Source organism: Sinocyclocheilus anshuiensis, unplaced genomic scaffold, assembly GCF_001515605.1.
Source record: "Sinocyclocheilus anshuiensis isolate Anshui unplaced genomic scaffold, SAMN03320099.WGS_v1.1 scaffold1014, whole genome shotgun sequence".
NCBI lineage: Eukaryota > Metazoa > Chordata > Actinopteri > Cypriniformes > Cyprinidae > Sinocyclocheilus > Sinocyclocheilus anshuiensis.
The window spans coordinates 694232-712156 of NW_015540943.1; the positions used below are offsets into that span (position 1 = coordinate 694232).

At 36.5% G+C, this 17925-nt stretch overlaps 1 protein-coding gene across 2 annotated transcripts in view; it reads left to right on the forward strand.

Annotated features, from left to right (window-relative positions):
• Positions 1-17925, forward strand: part of LOC107689724 (kinesin-like protein KIF21A) — a 49203-nt gene that overhangs the window by 26363 nt on the left and 4915 nt on the right. Inside the window, exons 6-30 of one of the 2 annotated variants that reach the window (XM_016487855.1) lie at positions 461-628; positions 980-1095; positions 1199-1394; positions 1899-2088; positions 2760-2823; positions 2918-3118; positions 3848-3895; positions 5630-5705; positions 5826-5928; positions 7760-7948; positions 8262-8461; positions 8554-8661; positions 8765-8833; positions 9821-9966; positions 10045-10189; positions 10333-10527; positions 10691-10792; positions 11540-11705; positions 13088-13145; positions 13890-13944; positions 14316-14518; positions 14722-14844; positions 16125-16261; positions 16872-17046; positions 17150-17305. In XM_016487855.1, the coding sequence (XP_016343341.1) occupies positions 461-628; positions 980-1095; positions 1199-1394; positions 1899-2088; positions 2760-2823; positions 2918-3118; positions 3848-3895; positions 5630-5705; positions 5826-5928; positions 7760-7948; positions 8262-8461; positions 8554-8661; positions 8765-8833; positions 9821-9966; positions 10045-10189; positions 10333-10527; positions 10691-10792; positions 11540-11705; positions 13088-13145; positions 13890-13944; positions 14316-14518; positions 14722-14844; positions 16125-16261; positions 16872-17046; positions 17150-17305 (3389 nt within the window). The remainder of the gene's footprint in view (positions 1-460; positions 629-979; positions 1096-1198; positions 1395-1898; positions 2089-2759; positions 2824-2917; positions 3119-3847; positions 3896-5629; positions 5706-5825; positions 5929-7759; positions 7949-8261; positions 8462-8553; positions 8662-8764; positions 8834-9820; positions 9967-10044; positions 10190-10332; positions 10528-10690; positions 10793-11539; positions 11706-13087; positions 13146-13889; positions 13945-14315; positions 14519-14721; positions 14845-16124; positions 16262-16871; positions 17047-17149; positions 17306-17925) is intronic. The other variant, XM_016487856.1, reaches the window with a different exon arrangement.

The window sequence follows — 17925 nt, forward strand, 5'->3', positions numbered from 1 at the left end:
CACCCCAGTGACAACTTTTGTACCTTTTTTTCTGAGAGTGTGGAAATTAAAAAAGTGCCTCTACAGAATTTTAGACACATGCTGAAATCTGTTTTGGAGTATATATTTTCATATTTCATTGATATCAACCTTCAGGCCCCATGATAAGTGTTCATTTTATTGGAGAATTTAAAGGGGTCCTATTATGCTCTTTTACAAAGTCTTGATTTTGTTTTGGGGGTGTACTCGAACATGCTCTCATGCTTGGTGGTTCGAAAAACGCATTATTTTTCACATAATTTAGAAGTGGACTTTGAGCTTTGTAACTTTGCAGATCTTTTTTATGCTCAAACAGCAACATTACAGACTAACTAAAGTTGAAAAAGTGAAAAAGCATAATAGGACCCCTTTAAGTAGACTGAGCTATAATATACCATACTACTAAACTGTACTGTTTTTTTTATTTTATGTTGTCTTCCAGGACACAGAGACCGATAACAGACTGGTGAATGGCTCCTCAGAAATGAACGAGTTTGAGACGCTAACAGCTAAGTTTCACTTTGTGGATTTAGCCGGCTCTGAGCGACTGAAGAGAACAGGGGCCACAGGGGACCGAGCCAAAGAGGGCATCTCTATCAACTGCGGACTGGTAAGAAGAGAAGTGGAAGTGAAAAATGGCCAGTTCATAAACATTAAAATACTCACAGTATAACATTATGCATGTTAGCATCATTTCTGTATAATAAAATCACTTAGTAACCTTTTCTGTTGGAAGTTATGTCTAGTTTTACTACAAACGCAAAATGTCCTACAACTTCTATAGTCAGTAGTCAGTAATATTATAAACTTTTTATAACTTCAAGCATGTTTACAGGAGTAAACAAGGACATAATATCCATTTTTGAGCAAACAGTTCTTTTAATGTGAGACATTTACTGTATATTTGGTCTGTATTACTTTTGATAACTAATAATTGTGTCTTTGTTTTGTGGTGATAAAGTTAGCTCTTGGCAATGTGATCAGTGCTTTGGGTGACAGGAGCAAACGCTCCACACATGTGCCATACCGTGACTCCAAGCTCACTCGCCTGCTTCAAGATTCCCTAGGAGGAAACAGGTGAGCATCTGTAGATTATTTCCACTTTTAGACATTTTATTAGGAGATATTCCAGGTATTAATGCAGCTGTTTTAAGCTTTGCCCCTCTCTTGTGACCCACAGCCAGACAGTGATGATCGCCTGCATCAGTCCATCAGATAGAGACTTCATGGAGACCCTTAACACGCTAAAATATGCAAACCGTGCTCGCAACATCAAGAACAAAGTGATGGTGAACCAGGACCGGGCCAGTCAACAGATCAGCGCTCTGAGAACAGAGATCGCCCGGCTACAAATGGAGCTCATGGAGTACAAGACGGTTTGTGCAGCGTCCATATTTATTTCAAGTTTGTGTCAGAATTAGATTTTCACTGTAATGTCTCTAACATGTTTGTGAACAAATAAGTAAAGTTATAATAATATAATATATTATTACACGGCTCTGTGGAATACTTGATTGTGATTGGTCAATCGCGCAATCCAGCGGTATGTTATTCCCAGATAACAACCGCCAAATTGAATAACACACCGCTCATCCGGGTACTACGAGTTATCTTGACCGGTACTACTTATATGCTTAACGAGTCACTCCGCTATCGTTGACTGTCTGGCGCCATCTTGTGACTGAAAACACTTAACTACCGCGTGTTACAATGGAAGACTTCAGCATTAATTTCAACATATATGGTAAAAACAAATCTTTTTAGCCGCTTCGCGTCGGGGTCCTGATCACCCTGTTGGGGTTTATTCTGAGATAACAACCGGCTGGATGTACATTATCCCTTACATATAATAATTTTTTATATATTTATTTTTGAAACAGGGCAAGCGTATGGTTGGCGAGGACGGTCTGGAAAGCATCAATGATATGGTGCATGAGAATTCCATGCTGCAGACTGAAAACAATAACCTGCGTGTACGAGTGAAGGCAATGCAGGAAACCATTGATGCCCAGAGAGCCAGACTCACCCAGCTACTCAGCGACCAGGTCAACCAGACTCTCGCCAGAGCAGGTACAAACAATGACATATAAAGGAAATATCAGATATTTTAGATATAAAGTAATAATAATGCGTATTCATAGCAAGAGAATTTAAAATGAAACAATAATGCTATATTTTTTTATTAAACTTTTGAATTGATATTGTGCTATTTGTTGAATTAATTAATAAATTAATAAAAAATATCAAATATATGTATATTTTTATTGATGGGAAATATAAGTGTATCAATAACTGTAATTCAGCATATAGCAACCCTGTTGCCCAATGTGTTTTTTTGTTTGTTGTTTTGTTCATTTCATCATCAAAATACATTATTTAAACTTTTGTTTTGTTTTGTTTTGTTTTGTTTTGTTTTAGAAATGGTTGCAAGATGTTTTAGTAACAGGGTTGAATACTCAGAAAATACAACTCATTAATATTCATGTAATATTTTGTTTGACCTCCTGAAGTTGATAAACATCTTTTTAATGAAGGTTAAACGTTTTCTTTTACTGGTCTTTTATTTAAAAAGAAAAAAAAAAAAACGGACAAAATCGTGACACACCTAAATGGATTAATTGTCACGCATCTAGATAGATTAAGATCTCCTAGACAGAAGAGGGATAATTTCCTTCGACTCTAAAATACATTTTTTGCTCTGTTTTTACATCCCCAACAAATTTTTCTTTGACTTTTTGCAGGTGAAGGGAATGAAGAGATCGGAAACATGATCCAGAATTACATCAAAGAGATCGAGGAGCTCAGGTAATGCATGCAAACACCGTACACCCATATCTCAGAAGTTCTTATAACTTCTCTATATGTGTAATAATGTTTATGTGTGTTATGTGGTCTTCAGGGCAAAGCTACTGGAGAGTGAGGCTGTAAATGAAACCCTGCGGAAGAACCTGTCCCGTGCCTCCACCCGCTCCTCATTTTACGGTCCGACCTCCATTACCTCCGGCCACCTTGCACCCGAAAAAGACGCCACAGAAATCATTGAAATCGCAAAGAAAGACCTGGAGAAACTGAAGAAAAAGAAGAAGAAGAAAAAGAAGAGGTAAGCTACTGACATTGATGCTTATAACCATGCAGCTGAGGAACACGAAACTCCGATTTCCTTTTTATCCCTGGACAAAGGAGGGTGTGTCAGCGATGGTTTTGGTCTGCTGTATGCCTCAAATATGTGGTATACAATTTCTATGCTTCCTCACAGGCATCCTTATTGTGATGACTTGCTTCCAATAGGAAATATTGGAAAAATGCTGTAAAGCAAATGCATTCATGTGTGACTGTCCATCTTTGTCACAAGTTCTACTTTCCTGACCTTTTCACCCACATGCATTTGTCAGCTTGGTTATATCAGTTTCCCTGAGTCAGTAAAAAAAAAAAATCTTAAATTTTTGTAACTTATTTTAAAGCTGAAATCCACATGCAACATGGTAAAGGTAGCTGACCAATGGCAATTGGTTATTGCAACTAAAATAGTCATAATTTAGTATAAGTTAGTCATAAATTAATGTCATTTAGTCATAGAATTATTATAATTATTGTTATTATTACTGTACAAAATTATATAAAACTATTGAATATAGGTAAATGTTTTAAGTATAAAACACTGTAGTTTAAGTTTGATACAAAAGTACATTGATTCTTTTAATCAAAAAAAAGAGGAAAATTTGTAAGTATTCCTGTACCTCACGTGTTCTTCTCTGCCATCATCTTTGGCCCCGTGGTTCCTCTTACTCTCACCTCACCTCACCTCCACCAAAACCCCTCACTCTTGAAGACTCCAGCAGATGGATGAAGGTGCTCATGAAGATCTTGAGAACGTCAGGTTGGAGAATGTCATTAAATGCCGTTGTTCCACTAACCGTAGTCACCGCACCAAAAGTTGACCCATTGTACTTTCTCCTTCTCTAATATAACACTTCAAAACATCACCGGTTCGAGGGTTTAGTGTTTGTGAACCTGTTTCAAGTCCTAGTGAGCTGCCTTTGTGTCTAGTATCTACAGTACATAGTCAGCAGCACCGAGTAGCACTCTTCAGGTTAAGCACACTGTAAAGTTTGACATTAGCATGTTGCTAAGCTAACACTTGGTGACTAAAAACATAATAGATAATACATAGTTTACAATTATTGGGTGAAATAGTCAATTTGCAATGAGATTGAACTATTTTGATTGAATCGTGTCTGCACTCAGTGACGTCTCAGTATTATAATAGATAGCATGTTACTAAGCTAAAGTTTTGATGCTTTGCTAAGCATAAAAATACATAGCACACTCAAATAGATGTCATTAAAAATCTATACAAATAAAAATATCAATGAACTTACAATGTGGGATCTTGAATTGCCTTATCTATATGCCTTATTGTGGTATACAATAGTATACAATACTGCCTTAAATGTGGGTCAAAATAACGCATCTTAAAAGGCAGCATATGAGATTTAAGACAAATTATTAATGAAAAGGTGTCCTTTTATATTGCTTGGACAAAATGCTGCACATTTCTTTGTGAAATTGAAATACAAGATACAAGAAATCTCTTCGTATAAACAAATTAAGGCTTTCCATGTGCTCTTTCCATTTAAAATGAGAGGAGACCACTGTATTTTAATCTTGATCCAAACAAAGATGCTGCATACATGCAGCATGAGCAGGTTTTACTCTAAATTAGATTGTATAATTTCGAAATGTGAAGCAAAAACAGAATGCTTTGACTTTAGCTTTGTGAAACTGTACTACATAAAACATATCTGCACGAAACGAAAACAGCAGATGGGGTGAATGAAAATGCAAATTCACTCTCTTCAGGCAGGTGGCGCTTATGGAACAGCAGCGATACTGCGTTTCCTTGGTTGCCGCTGTAAACAAAGTAGCGCAGCGCTTATAAACACTACTTTAATATGCATTATACAGAGACAAGAAAATACCATCTAAACTTTTCTTAAGTCAGTCCGTTCCTCTCAGAGATATGTTCATATAAACTCCCAACCCCAAATGTATCGCAATTCATTTAACATCTCAACCGACTTGAATCGTCACATATTTGTATTGATTTTCAACCGGCTCGGGGTGCATCATTACATCCCTAGTCAGGAGCAAATCTATGTTGCCTTAAAATGTTGTCTAGGCAGCTAGCTCACTAGGGTTTGGAACAAAGCTTTAGAGTCTTTTATCAAAATCTCTCTCATTTAGTCAAGTTTTATTCTGGTAGGTAGTCCTTTAAGATGTGTAATCAACTCACATTCATGTTGATCAATATGTGATGTTGCTTTAGAGTCGAACAGTGTAATAGGCTCAGCTAAATCACTAACACTGAATGATGTAATCACTTATTAATAGATCTTGGAATCAAGTAATTTGAGCTTCAAAGACCCCATCAAATTAAAAAAAAACATTTTCGGATGCCCCTTCAATAGGACATACATCAGCAGTGCAAAGAGAATTGTGACCGTCAACGATTCCATGGGGTCTTTATGCAAATGATGGTATTAAGGGGTTTGTTTTTATTGAGTTTGACGTACAGTAATAGGTGTAATGATATTCTCATGACGTCATGCAGTGTCATAAAGGAGGAGGGGCCAGATAATGAGCAGGATAAAGAGGCCTCCGAAAGAGCAAATGAGGAGCCAGAAGCGGTAAGTTAAACTCTCTCCTGTGTGTACAAAAGACATGCTGTTTTAATTTATTGATCATTCACTGTCTCTGAGATTCTGTCAGGCAAAAATTAGCTTCTAATAATGCCAATACTCTTGCAGGATGCGAGTGACCATGATGAAGGTGAGGAAGCTGAGGGTGATGAAGAGGAGGATGAGATGGAGGTAGACAGCTCTGATGAGTCTGACTCTGAGGAGGAAAAAGGTACAATGCCTGCATTCAATCTGTAATGGTTCAGATCTTTTTTTTTAATTAATTTATTTATTTGTTTATTTTTTAAAAAGTTGGTTAAGTCTTCCAGACAATTAACCTTGTTTTTTTTTTTTTATGAAAAAGTGGTTTGTTTTTCAAAGTAAATTTAAGGGACACAACATACAGTATATACTGTATATAAAAAAGCCCCTTAAAGCTATGATAATCTATTCTGCAGGCATATATTGCATTGTTTTGTTGTTGTTGTTGTTTTACAATCATCTGAGAGTTAATGGTTTTATAATCTGTAGTGCATAGAAGTTCAATATGTGTGGCACATGAGCTTTTCAAACGTCCTTTGTTTAATATTTATTACATGATTTTATACTATAAATATAATAAAACATTTAATTAAAATGTTAATTTTAAACCTTTTTTTAAATTTAACCCTCTGGGCCTCTTCGTTTAGGGGTCACACTTGGCTCCTTCGCGGTCAAAAGTGACCTTGAAATGCTTTTTTTTTTGTTAGTTTTTTTTCAGGAAAATCAATGTAATACATTTTTGTTTAATGATATTTTTTATTATTATTTAGAATTTTGAGGGGATTTTATGATACTATGCAATATTTATACAATTTTAATGAGCTATTTTTTCCATTAGAATTAATATATTTTCATTTATTTAATTATTTATTTATTATTTTTCCAATAAATGCAATATTTAATGTTAAAACAGTGAAAACATTTAAAATCCATTTTTTGAAGTGAGAATTGTGCCATCTGGTGGCATAAAAAATTAAAACTTGTGTAATGTCATGTAAACTCCTGTATAGTTCCCTATATACATATATACAGAGGCCTTTGGATTCCCATTGTTTTTTAGACATAATTTCTTCGTTTTATTAGGTTTTACTTTTAGATATATATTTAGACATTCTAAAAGACTACTTTTTCTCAAGGTTTAGTTATTTTTGGGTAGATAAATATCAGGTTTTGCATTATGATTTAAATCAATCATTGAATATTCTCAAAATTTGCTTTGTTGCAGTCTTACCAGTTCATTTCTGTGTTTGTGTGTGTGTGTGTGTGTGTGTGTGTGTGTGTTTTTTTTTTCATTTATTCATTTTATTTCACATATTCAAAAAAATGTGCTCTGTTGCAGTCTTACCAGTTCATTTCTGTGTGTGTGTGTGTGTGAGAGAGAGAGAGAGAGAATCTTTTTTTTTTCATTTATTAATTTTATTTCACATATTCAAAAAAAATGTGCTCTGTTGCAGTCTTACCAGTTCATTTCTGTGTGTGTGTGTGTGAGAGAGCGAGAGAGAGAGAGAGAGAGAATCTTTTTTTTTTCATTTATTCATTTTATTTCACATATTCAAATAAAATCGCGTGGGTGTCTATTTTGCACACTTGATATTTTAGAGAGTCACCCCTTGATTGCTGTGCACTTTTTTCTGCACAGTGGCTGATTTGTAGTTTGTACCACCAAAAGATTCTCTGACTTTTCGTATTTCCCATTCATTTCCTATGTCGGTCATTTTTGACCGCGAAGGAGCCAAGTGTGACTTTTTTTTTGTTTGACCCTTTAACATATCCGAATCATGTCCATGATTTTTTTGTGTGTTCACATAGCTAATGTGACAAAAGTCACCAAGTGTCATCTCATTCCGATGAAGCCACGATTTTTTAAATTTCGAAATAAAAATTTTTTTCGGTCAAAAATGACCGAAGAGGCCCAGAGGGTTAATTTTAATTACATTTTAATTAATTTAATTATTTAACTTGATAAGTCTTGCTTTTGTTGAGGTTAAAAACCTTAATTCTATGCATTTGTGTGTTAACAGAGGACTTCCAGGCGGATCTGGCCAACATCACGTGTGAGATCGCCATCAAGCAGCGGCTGATCGATGAACTGGAAAACAGTCAGAGGCGTCTGCACACGCTCAAACAACAGTATGAGCAGAAACTCATGATGCTGCAGAGCAAAATCAGAGACACACAGCTGGAGAGAGACCGTGTACTGCAAAACATGGGTACAACACACACACACACAGTATATGGCTATATACAGTATAACAAACTATGCAAAAAAAGATGATCACATTTTGACTGAAATCATGCACCTGTAGCATTCAACTCTCAGTAAACCTCTTGTGCCCTCTTCTGGTTGGATTTCGAATGAAAATGCAAAAGCATAACTTAAAAAAAAAAAAAAAGGTTATAGGCCTTTTACACACCACACGCTTAAACAAAGCAAGCCATAAGCAAAATGTAAGTTGCACAACTGCTTAACAGTCACAGAACTGTAACAAATATATAATTTATTCTAATCACATTTCTGTGCAGGCTCAGTGGAGTCATGTACGGAGGAGAAAGCAAAGAAGATAAAGTCCGAATACGAGAAGAAGTTGTACTCCATGAACAAGGAGTTGCAGAAACTGCACTCGGCACAAAAAGAACATGCACGCCTGCTGAAGAACCAATCACAGTACGAGAAACAGCTGAGGAAGCTACAGCAGGAAGTGACTGAGATGAAGAAAACCAAGGTAGGCTTGTTTGTGTGTGTTTGTGTTGGGCCGTTTACACTCACAGCAGCAACAGGGTGTAATCATTGTCATGGTGGCTTTGTTTCGCTCAGGTGGTTTTGATGAAACAGATGAAGGAACAGCAGGAGAAGAACCGAGTCACAGAGACCCGCCGCAACCGAGAGATCGCCACACTCAAGAAAGACCATCGCAAACAGGAGGTGACACACTCTACCCTGAACAGCCCCAGAGAATTATGGGGAATTCTCAGACACAATTCCTGCTCATTCTCTTCTTTTGTTTTCTCTATCTTGTCTCGTTTAGCACCAGCTAAGGCAGCTTGAGGCTCAAAAGAGACAGCAGGAGCTCATTCTGCGCAGGAGGGCAGAGGAGGTGACAGCACCAGGATTATTTGGGAATTGCTGGTTTTTTTTTTTACAAAAGCACTGGTGTAATGGCTGTAGAGACGCTACTTCTCAGAGAGAGTTTTAGCATGCTGACAGTCCCACAGTTATCACTAAACCAAACCATGTTTGTTTATTTAGTCTTTTTTTTTTGTCTAGAGGTTAACCATCCTGACCAATCTCTAATGTAAATTATTTAAGTCTTATTGATTTTAAGAAAGTAATTAAACAGTTTATGGCAATATAATTAAAGTGAATTGAATTGCATTTTTTTTTTATTTTACTTAAAATCAAATAAAATTTGTCTCACATGAAATCTTAAAGCGATAGATCACCCCAAAATGAAAGTTCTGTCATAAGTTGCTTAGCCTTGTGTTGTTCCAAATCTGTAAGACTTTCATTCCACTTTGAAACAGAGATTTCTGTCCCTCCATTGAAATTCCATTCCATTAAGACTTCGATGCTTCAAAAAGTTCATAAAGACATCGTAAAAGTAATCCATATGAAGTGAGCATGATAAACAGATTTAATTTAGGCTTGTATTTGCATAAAATCATTGATCAACGTGTGTGTGTGTGTGTGTGTGTGTGTGTGTGTGTGTGTGTGTGTGCGTGTGTGTGTGTGTGTGTGAATATATAAATAAATGTATTTATTGATTTATTTATTTACAAAATAAAAAAAACAATTGCAAGATTAAATTAAATATTAAACAATGATTTAAAAAAGTTAAGATTAAGAAATACAAAAATAAATAGAGAAAATAAATAAAGGAAAAAAATCAAAAAGTGTGGAATCTTTCAGGTTTCACTTTGTGTTTGATTTGTGTTTCGATGAACAAAAGTCTTATGGGTTTGGAGCAACATGAGGGTAAATAATGACATTTATCTTAAATTTTGGGTGAACCATCCCTTTAATCACTCACAGTGCAACACCTATAGAAAAATATTAAGACTTTTTTCCTGCTTCTTTGAATCAGATAACTGCCCTGAGGCGCCAGGTGCGACCAGGATCAGGCAAGGTTAACCGTAAGATCAGTTTACCGGAGCCTTTGCAGGAGTCTTCACCCCGTACGGCTCCGATCCGACCACAAACCACTGGGGCCACCGCTCCTAATGGGACAAGGTGATGTGCGTTTCATTTCAGAAGGGCTGGCTCTTGGGTATCTGAGTGACTGATGTGGTCATGATATTTGTATTTCAGAAAGCACCAGATGAGAACAGGAGGGCTGTACTCTACCAGGACGGCGCGGGCCAAATGGCAGTCGCTGGAGCGGCGCATTAGTGACATCATCATGCAGAGGATGACCATCTCCAATATGGAGACTGACATGAACCGCTTGCTTAAGGTGACCAAGAACAGCCTTTTATTATTACTTTTTTTTTATTATTACTAAAGAAATTTCATCAAACAGGACAAAATGTAAACTCGTGGTCTCATGCAGACTCGAGATTGAGTTAATTGACAATTTTTTAAATTCTGCGTGTACAGCAACGTGAGGAGTTGACCAAACGCAGAGAGAAGGTGTTGAGGAAGAGGGACAAAATTGCCAGGGAAGACACAGATGCTGATAGGACTGTTCTATCTCTTACCGAAGAGATGGAGTCACTGATCGCTAACATCGACTACATCAATGACAGCATTGCAGACTGCCAGGCCAACATCATGCAGATGGAAGAGGCCAAGGTGCTTATGGGACACAGGAAATGATGTCATACACAGTATTACACCCTAATACACACAGTAAAATAATAATAATCTACCAGTAGTCCCCATTTATGATGAAAAAACTGCATTGTGGGACAGATAACTTTGATTACATGGTTCAAAACCTTTTTTTCCACTATAGGAGGAGGGAGATACAGTGGACGTCTCTGCTGTGATCAGCTCATGCACTCTATCAGAGGCCCGTGTCCTTCTCGACCACTTCCTCCTAATGGCGATTAATAAGGTACTGGAGCTCAGTAGGTTTTCAGTTTGACATTAGAGATGATAAATATTCTTAGATAATTCTTAGATTTGCATTTGTATTTGCACTTAACATATTAGCTTTATTTATTTATTTTTATAATTTTTTTTCGAACACTGAAAAACTTTTTTATGACATTATATCCTCCTGGATAATATAATATAATATACAACCTTGGATACCTCTTGATAGTACATTATGTTTCTGTTTTCCTTTTTTTGTGAATTTTGAATAAATATTAAGTTTCATTCAGTTCATAATATAATATAATATAATAATATCCAGCCTTTTCACTTTTTTTCACTTTTTTTTTTGCGAATTTTAAATATTTTCAATTAATTCAACAATCTTTGTTTCATGTATGTTTGCATTGGGTCATCCTCTTCTCTTAAAAAAATCATATCAGTCGACCACTAGTTTTAGTGATTGTTAAATATTGGTATCAGCCAAAATATCCATATTTTTAATTTAGATATCATTTGTTATAATGATTATCATTGGAACAACAAATCTCTGATTTAAGATTTCAGATCAAATATAAAGACATTCGCAACACATTTTACATCAATAATATGACCCATATTTCTCAGTGCAACGGAATATTCAATAATGTAGGCCAGGACTTTTTCCACCTGGCTTTTATTGACTGGTTAAAAGATTGGTATAATAATATGGGTTTATATTCTTTTTCCCACCCGCAAACATTTCAATGTCCAACACTGTTCTCAGGGCTTACAAACTGCACAGAAGGAGTCTCAGATCAAAGTGATGGAGGGCCGTTTGAAACAGACAGAGATAAACAGCGCCACACAGAACCAGCTGCTCTTCCACATGCTGAAGGAGAAAGCAGAGCTCAACCCTGAGCTGGACGCTCTGCTCGGGAATGCTCTCCAAGGTCTGACACACAAAAAGGCACAATTCACATTTAGCTGTTTGGTTTTCGTTCTCTAGACTTGTTCCTTTGAGATCACTTAAGTTTGATTTTGATTTGCTTTTGTCTTTTTGTTGCCTGAATTCAAATAGAACTAGGTAGCGTGCCATCAGGTAAGTACTGTAGAGGCCACTAGAGCTGTCCACCAGTGCATGTGTCTCTCCCTCAGACTAACAGACAGTAACAGTAGCGTAGAGCTGCATGGGTCTTGCTTAAACCCCCTGTGGACTTTACTCTTTGAGGAACATGTCTCTCAACTGGAGCATCAACTGTAAAAGCACTTAAAAATCTTTAGAGCTTAAAGACCCATGGTGGATGTAGAGTCTACTCGCTGTTGTTTGTTTGTGATAGTCTTAGATTCAGCTCTAATTCCAGTATTATACTGTGGTGTAGTAATAATAATAATAATAATAATATCATCATTATTATTATTATTATTATTATTATTATCATCATCATCAACATTATTATTATTATTTTTATTATTATTATTGCAGGGCAATATATGTTGAATATTTGCTATTATATATATATATATATATATATATTATTTTACTTTTTTGCTGATATAAAATTAACCAACATTGTGAATACTGCAAGGATATTAACACAATTTTACACGTATTAGTGTCTTGACTATTCCTTACGATATTTTTAATAGCATGTTTATAAGAATATTTAATAGTACTTTTAAGAGATTTAAACTACATTAGCAAAAATGCAGGTAGATATGGGAAGTTTGATATGTTCTCACAAATCAGTTCTTTTGAACAGTCTGTTTCAATAAATCAGTTCAAAACAAAGTCAGTAATTAATTTGTGTCAAAATTAGATATTACTTTATCAAGCACATTTTACATTTATAATGCTGGAGTATGTTTAGTGGTACATATAAATGAAATGATTAAATATGAGATTATTTAATTACTGTTACAAGATTTGTTTTTTATCAGTAGTAGTCATTCTTTCTTTAAGCATTTTTGTCATGTTTTAAATCTAGTTAGTAAAAACAGAAATAAATAAATAATTTTCATTAATTAGAGTCACTTTTCAGGTGGTAAAACATACAGCTGAACTACATATTAATTTAGTAGTTTCCTTTCTCTGTGTCTGACTTAGTGACCATACATCCTTAAAAAATATGTTTGCAACCCTAATACTGTAGACTTTACCTGGCTGTAGACTGACCATATCTCCTCTCCTCTAGTTCTGTTGAATTCAGGATTGTGATAACAACACTATGATGCATGTCGCTTGAATAATAATGGTCACTGATATCATACTGACAAAGCTAAAATGAGGGAGCACAAGTGTTTCTGATGCTGAAGTGTGTGTGTGTTTGCTCAGAAAATGGTGATGAAAGCAGCAGCGATGAATCAGCACAGAGTCCGGCCACAGAAAAAAGGTAAAGCACTACAGTCAGGCCAATAAAACTCTTTAAACTGAATTCTGTCATGACAACTCTCGGCGGGATTGGCATGGTAATGTACATGACAATGTTAATGTATTTGGTCTTGGCGGAATAGATCTGCTACGCTGCTGCTACTGCGGCAGAGCAAGTACCGAGACTTGCTACTGCCAATACATCCAGAACATGCTGCTGTGAGCATGTAAGAAATATTGCTGCTGCAAATATAACATACATGAAATAACCCCCATATAGCATACATGAATCACCTCGTAGCAGATCTATACAGGTGGAGCTGGGGAAGGTGGAGGGTTTCTGAAGCAAGCTGCAACTGCTACGTCAAGCACTAGTCATATATTTGAATGTTGAGCAGCGAGCTCATTGGCTACCGATACAGGAGAGAACCAATCAGCTGTGCCATGTGATAATGATGTCATTAGGTCAAATTGAGTTAGACCTATCGGACTGCGCTATCTAGAGTTTCATGCCAGAACTCTGTATTTGTAAATCTGTCTTGATGTCATTTCATCTATAAAACACGCTAACGTGATTCAGTTGAGTCTTTTGGTAAATCTAATTTAATCTACTTCTGAAATTGTTTGTTGTGCGCTTTTTGGAAGCACTATATAACATTTCCATCAGCAAACAGTTATTTGGCTCCAATGTGCATTTCATTCAATATATATAGTTATATGTACAATATATGTACTTATAGTTTTGCTGTTTCTGTGTCTCTTGCAGTTGTTTGGCTTCGGATCTCATGAAACTTTGCGGAGAAACCAAAGCCAGGAACAAGGTAGAACAGTAGTAATTCTACACATTTATTTGCTTATATATTAAAAATATATATTTAATAATAAATAAAATTAATTGCATTGTCATTAAAACCTATTGTGACAAGTAGTTTGGTTCTGGTTTTGTCTTATTTACTTCCTACTATGTTATCCACATAATTATGGTTTAGCTAATTGGTAATTATAAACACAGAATAATAGTTTATCATACAACAATAATAACAGTAACAGAAGCCCTAATTATCTTCATTGAGGAGAAAAAGAGAATGGGTTGGGAGCATAAACTAAGCTGAATACTAGATCATAAGACAAAAGCGTGACAAAAATAGTCCCCGATGTACAAATTCATTATTTGAGTTTATAATACATTTAGGCTCGCAGAAGAACCACCACCCAAATGGAGCTGCTGTACGCAAACTCTGGTGACCCCGATGCCCCTCCAGAGGATTTCTCTGCCCCTCTGCTTCCTGTAGTGGAGAGTCCAGAAGGACATAAAGAACCGGCACCCGTTCCCTACTTAGGGGACAGAGACTCAGTGGCCTTCAGCTCTAGCTTAGCATCCAAGTCAAATGCCGTGTAAGTGTCTGGTGAACAGATATGTATGTTGGTTAAAAACAAGCAAAATCCATGTATTATATAAACATTTATTTTCACAATAACTTCTGAAAAAAGTCCTTTATTCTAAACTGCTCATAAGCTTGTCGACACATTCTAATAAACATTACAGTCACGTCTGATGGGATGTTTTTAAGTGGCACTGGCTTTTGTCTAATGCATAGCTCCAGTGCCAAATCTCCCACGGCTACAGAAAAGAGGTCTCTGGACCGTTCGCCTCTCACCCGCAGAAGAGCTCAGGACAGGAGCCAGAATCCTACAGAAAGAACCAAAACCCTGGACAAACCGTAAGAAATAGCCTGTTACACATAAGCATCCTCCTTCCAAACATCTTTGCTAAATTTGTTTGCAGATGTTCTAAATGTCTTGTATTACTAAAGTGAACATCTATACTTTCATTCAGTGAACAAGAACAAAGTTTACTAAGGCAAGCATTAATAGTACTGTAATAATAAATAACTATAGAATTAGCAGTCCCGCATAGCAGGACCCTGGCAACAACTCAAACAGCCTATTTATTGTAAAGAAATTATTTGCAATTTCTCCAATAATTTATTTTCCCTCCACATACAACATGTCTTAAAGGGATAGTTCATTAAAGGGATAGGGATTAAAGGGATAGGATCATTTACTCACCCTCAAGATGTTCCAAACCTGTAAACATTTTTTTTTTCTTGTGTTGAGCACAAAATAATAATTTAGAGTATTTCTAGAATGTTGGTAACCAAACAGTTGACTGTAGCCATTGACTTCCATAGAATGGAAAAATAAATATTATGGAAGTCAATGGCTACCGTCAACTGTTTGGTTACCAACATTCTTCAAAATGTGTTCTTTTGTGTTCAGCTGAAGAAAGAAACTCATACAGGTTTGGAACGACATGAGGGTGAGTAAATGATGACAGAATTTTCATTTGTGGGTGAACTATCCTTTTAAACACTTCTGCTGTAGAATTTGGTTAGAAGTAGGTATCTTAAAAAGCAGCATCATATTGCAAGTTGTAACCAACCTTTTAAGGTCTGGTCACATTAGCAAAATTTTGTCAAAATGTACAAAAAAAGGTCCATTGTCCATTTGCAACAGTGTACTATTGTGTCAATTCCTATTGTAATGACTGGACTTTGCCCCATCAACATTTTTGAATTTTAAAGGAATCCAGTCATTTCTATAGAAATCCACACAGTCGAGGGTTTCGTGTGAGGGCAAAAGATTTCGCAATGAATTTAAGTTGGTAATATGGATTTCACCGCAGTGGCCAACAGAAAATGGCTTGGTTGACCACTGTGTGAGTCAAAACCACCGTTTAACCTGTTGCGAAATCTGCATGGGAAAATCTTTCGCCCTCACATTAAATTTCCAATACCTTGGATTCTTAAATTAATGAATTTTGCTGGCAAAAATTCACAGAACAATAGTAATTGTGACCACACCTTTAGAACAACCTATGATGGCTTAAATTGCTCTTTAGCTAGGCAGCTTACTATGGTTTGAAATGGAGCCAGTGTATTATACTAGTCTGATTTGATTGAGTGTTTAATGCATCTGTATCATGTGTTTTTTGGTCCAGAGGTGTGACAAGCCCAGCTCAGGCGGCCCACTCCAGTCGTGCTGTCAGACTGCAGTGTGTGCACGTGGCCAAGGGTCATACTAAACCCCTGCTGTGTGTGGACTCAACAGATGATCTGCTGTTTACTGGCTCAAAGGGTCAGTGAACTTTATGGATTTTATGTAAAGAGTTACAGCCTTATAAACAGGTCTTTACTACAGTAAAATTCCAAAAAATATATAATTAACACTACTAAATGTCACCTCATGCACAGTCAGCCGGACGATTATTATGCGATAGTGACAATCTATATATTATACCATATATTACACGGTTGATTAACAGATAAGTGAATACATGGGTGTGACTGATTTGAGTTCAAATTGTTATTAGCTAATTAAAAATTCAGGTAATACATTCAATCCATTGCTTCCAGCAACAGTAAATAAGGGGGTTAAGTTGGAGGGTTTATTAAAACATTCAAACCATAGTGAACATAATTTCTATAGAACTCTGTACACTAACTCTACAGCAAAAAGAGTGTGCTGGCTGAGCATTTCAGCTGTTTTCTCAATGCAAACTAGCAATGCGCTAGCAGAATTTATACTTAATTTAACCATACTGCATTTGTTTTATACAATATAACCAATTATAGATGTAGGGAATTTCTGCTTCTGAATTTAGGTTGTTACCCATAATGCATTGCCAGTACAAGAATGATAAACATTGTGTTCTATCCCCATCCATCCCTCTTTTTTTTTATCTCAGATCGCACATGTAAGGTGTGGAACCTAGTAACGGGTCAGGAGATCATGTCTCTTGGAGATCATCCCAGCAGTGTAGTGTCAGTCCGATACTGTTCCAGCCTGGTCTTCACGGTCTCTACTGCTTATGTCAAAGTATGGGACATCCGTGACTCCGCCAAATGCATCCGCACCCTCACGTGAGTCATTCTGGTACTGTTTAATTTACTGAAAGCCAGTGTTCCCTGATGCTTATAAATATTTTACCTATGGTTGCTCATTTTAGCCCTCTGTCTCCTTCAGTTCTTCTGGACAGGTGTCTCAAGGTGATACGTGTGGGAGCAGTTCTGTTGCCATTCCTCCAGGGGAAAATCAGATCAATCAGATTGCCCTCAATCCTTCCGGAACATTCCTTTATGCTGCATCAGGCAACACGGTCAGGATGTGGGACTTGAGAAGGTACTGAACAATTTTACCATGAGTGTCTGGAAGTTATTTACAGTGCTAAATAGGAACTTTGAAGAAATACATTCTATAATACTCAAATGCGTTCTATAGTACTCAAGGTGATAGTTACCTTCAAATATGCAAATTAAGCTGGATGTAATGTTGCTCAGCTAGCTTTAACTGACTATATTCTGTTCTGTAACTCCACCATAACAATAGTTGACCTGAAAAAGCAAATGGATCAAGACATCCAACGAAAATATACTCATTTAGGGTATATGTGTGGGTCCTAACGCCCCAGTATAGTGACGGGGACACTATCCTGTCAACAAGCACCGTCCTTCGGATGAGACGTTAAACCGAGGTCCTGACTCTCCTAACCAGGGGTGTGTTTCCCAAAAGCTTTGTTAGCCAACTATGGTCACAAGTTCTGTCGTTACCAACATTCGAGACAGTGTTTCCCGAAACCACCAATGTGGTTCGCAGTTTGTGTGGTTGGAACTACAGCTCTTGACCTGTGGTCAGAAGCCTATTTTCTTGTTACTATGACATGCTAATTGATAGGGCTGGGTAAAAAATATCGATATCTCGATATTAATCGATTATCATTTTTACGGAATGACATCGATTCT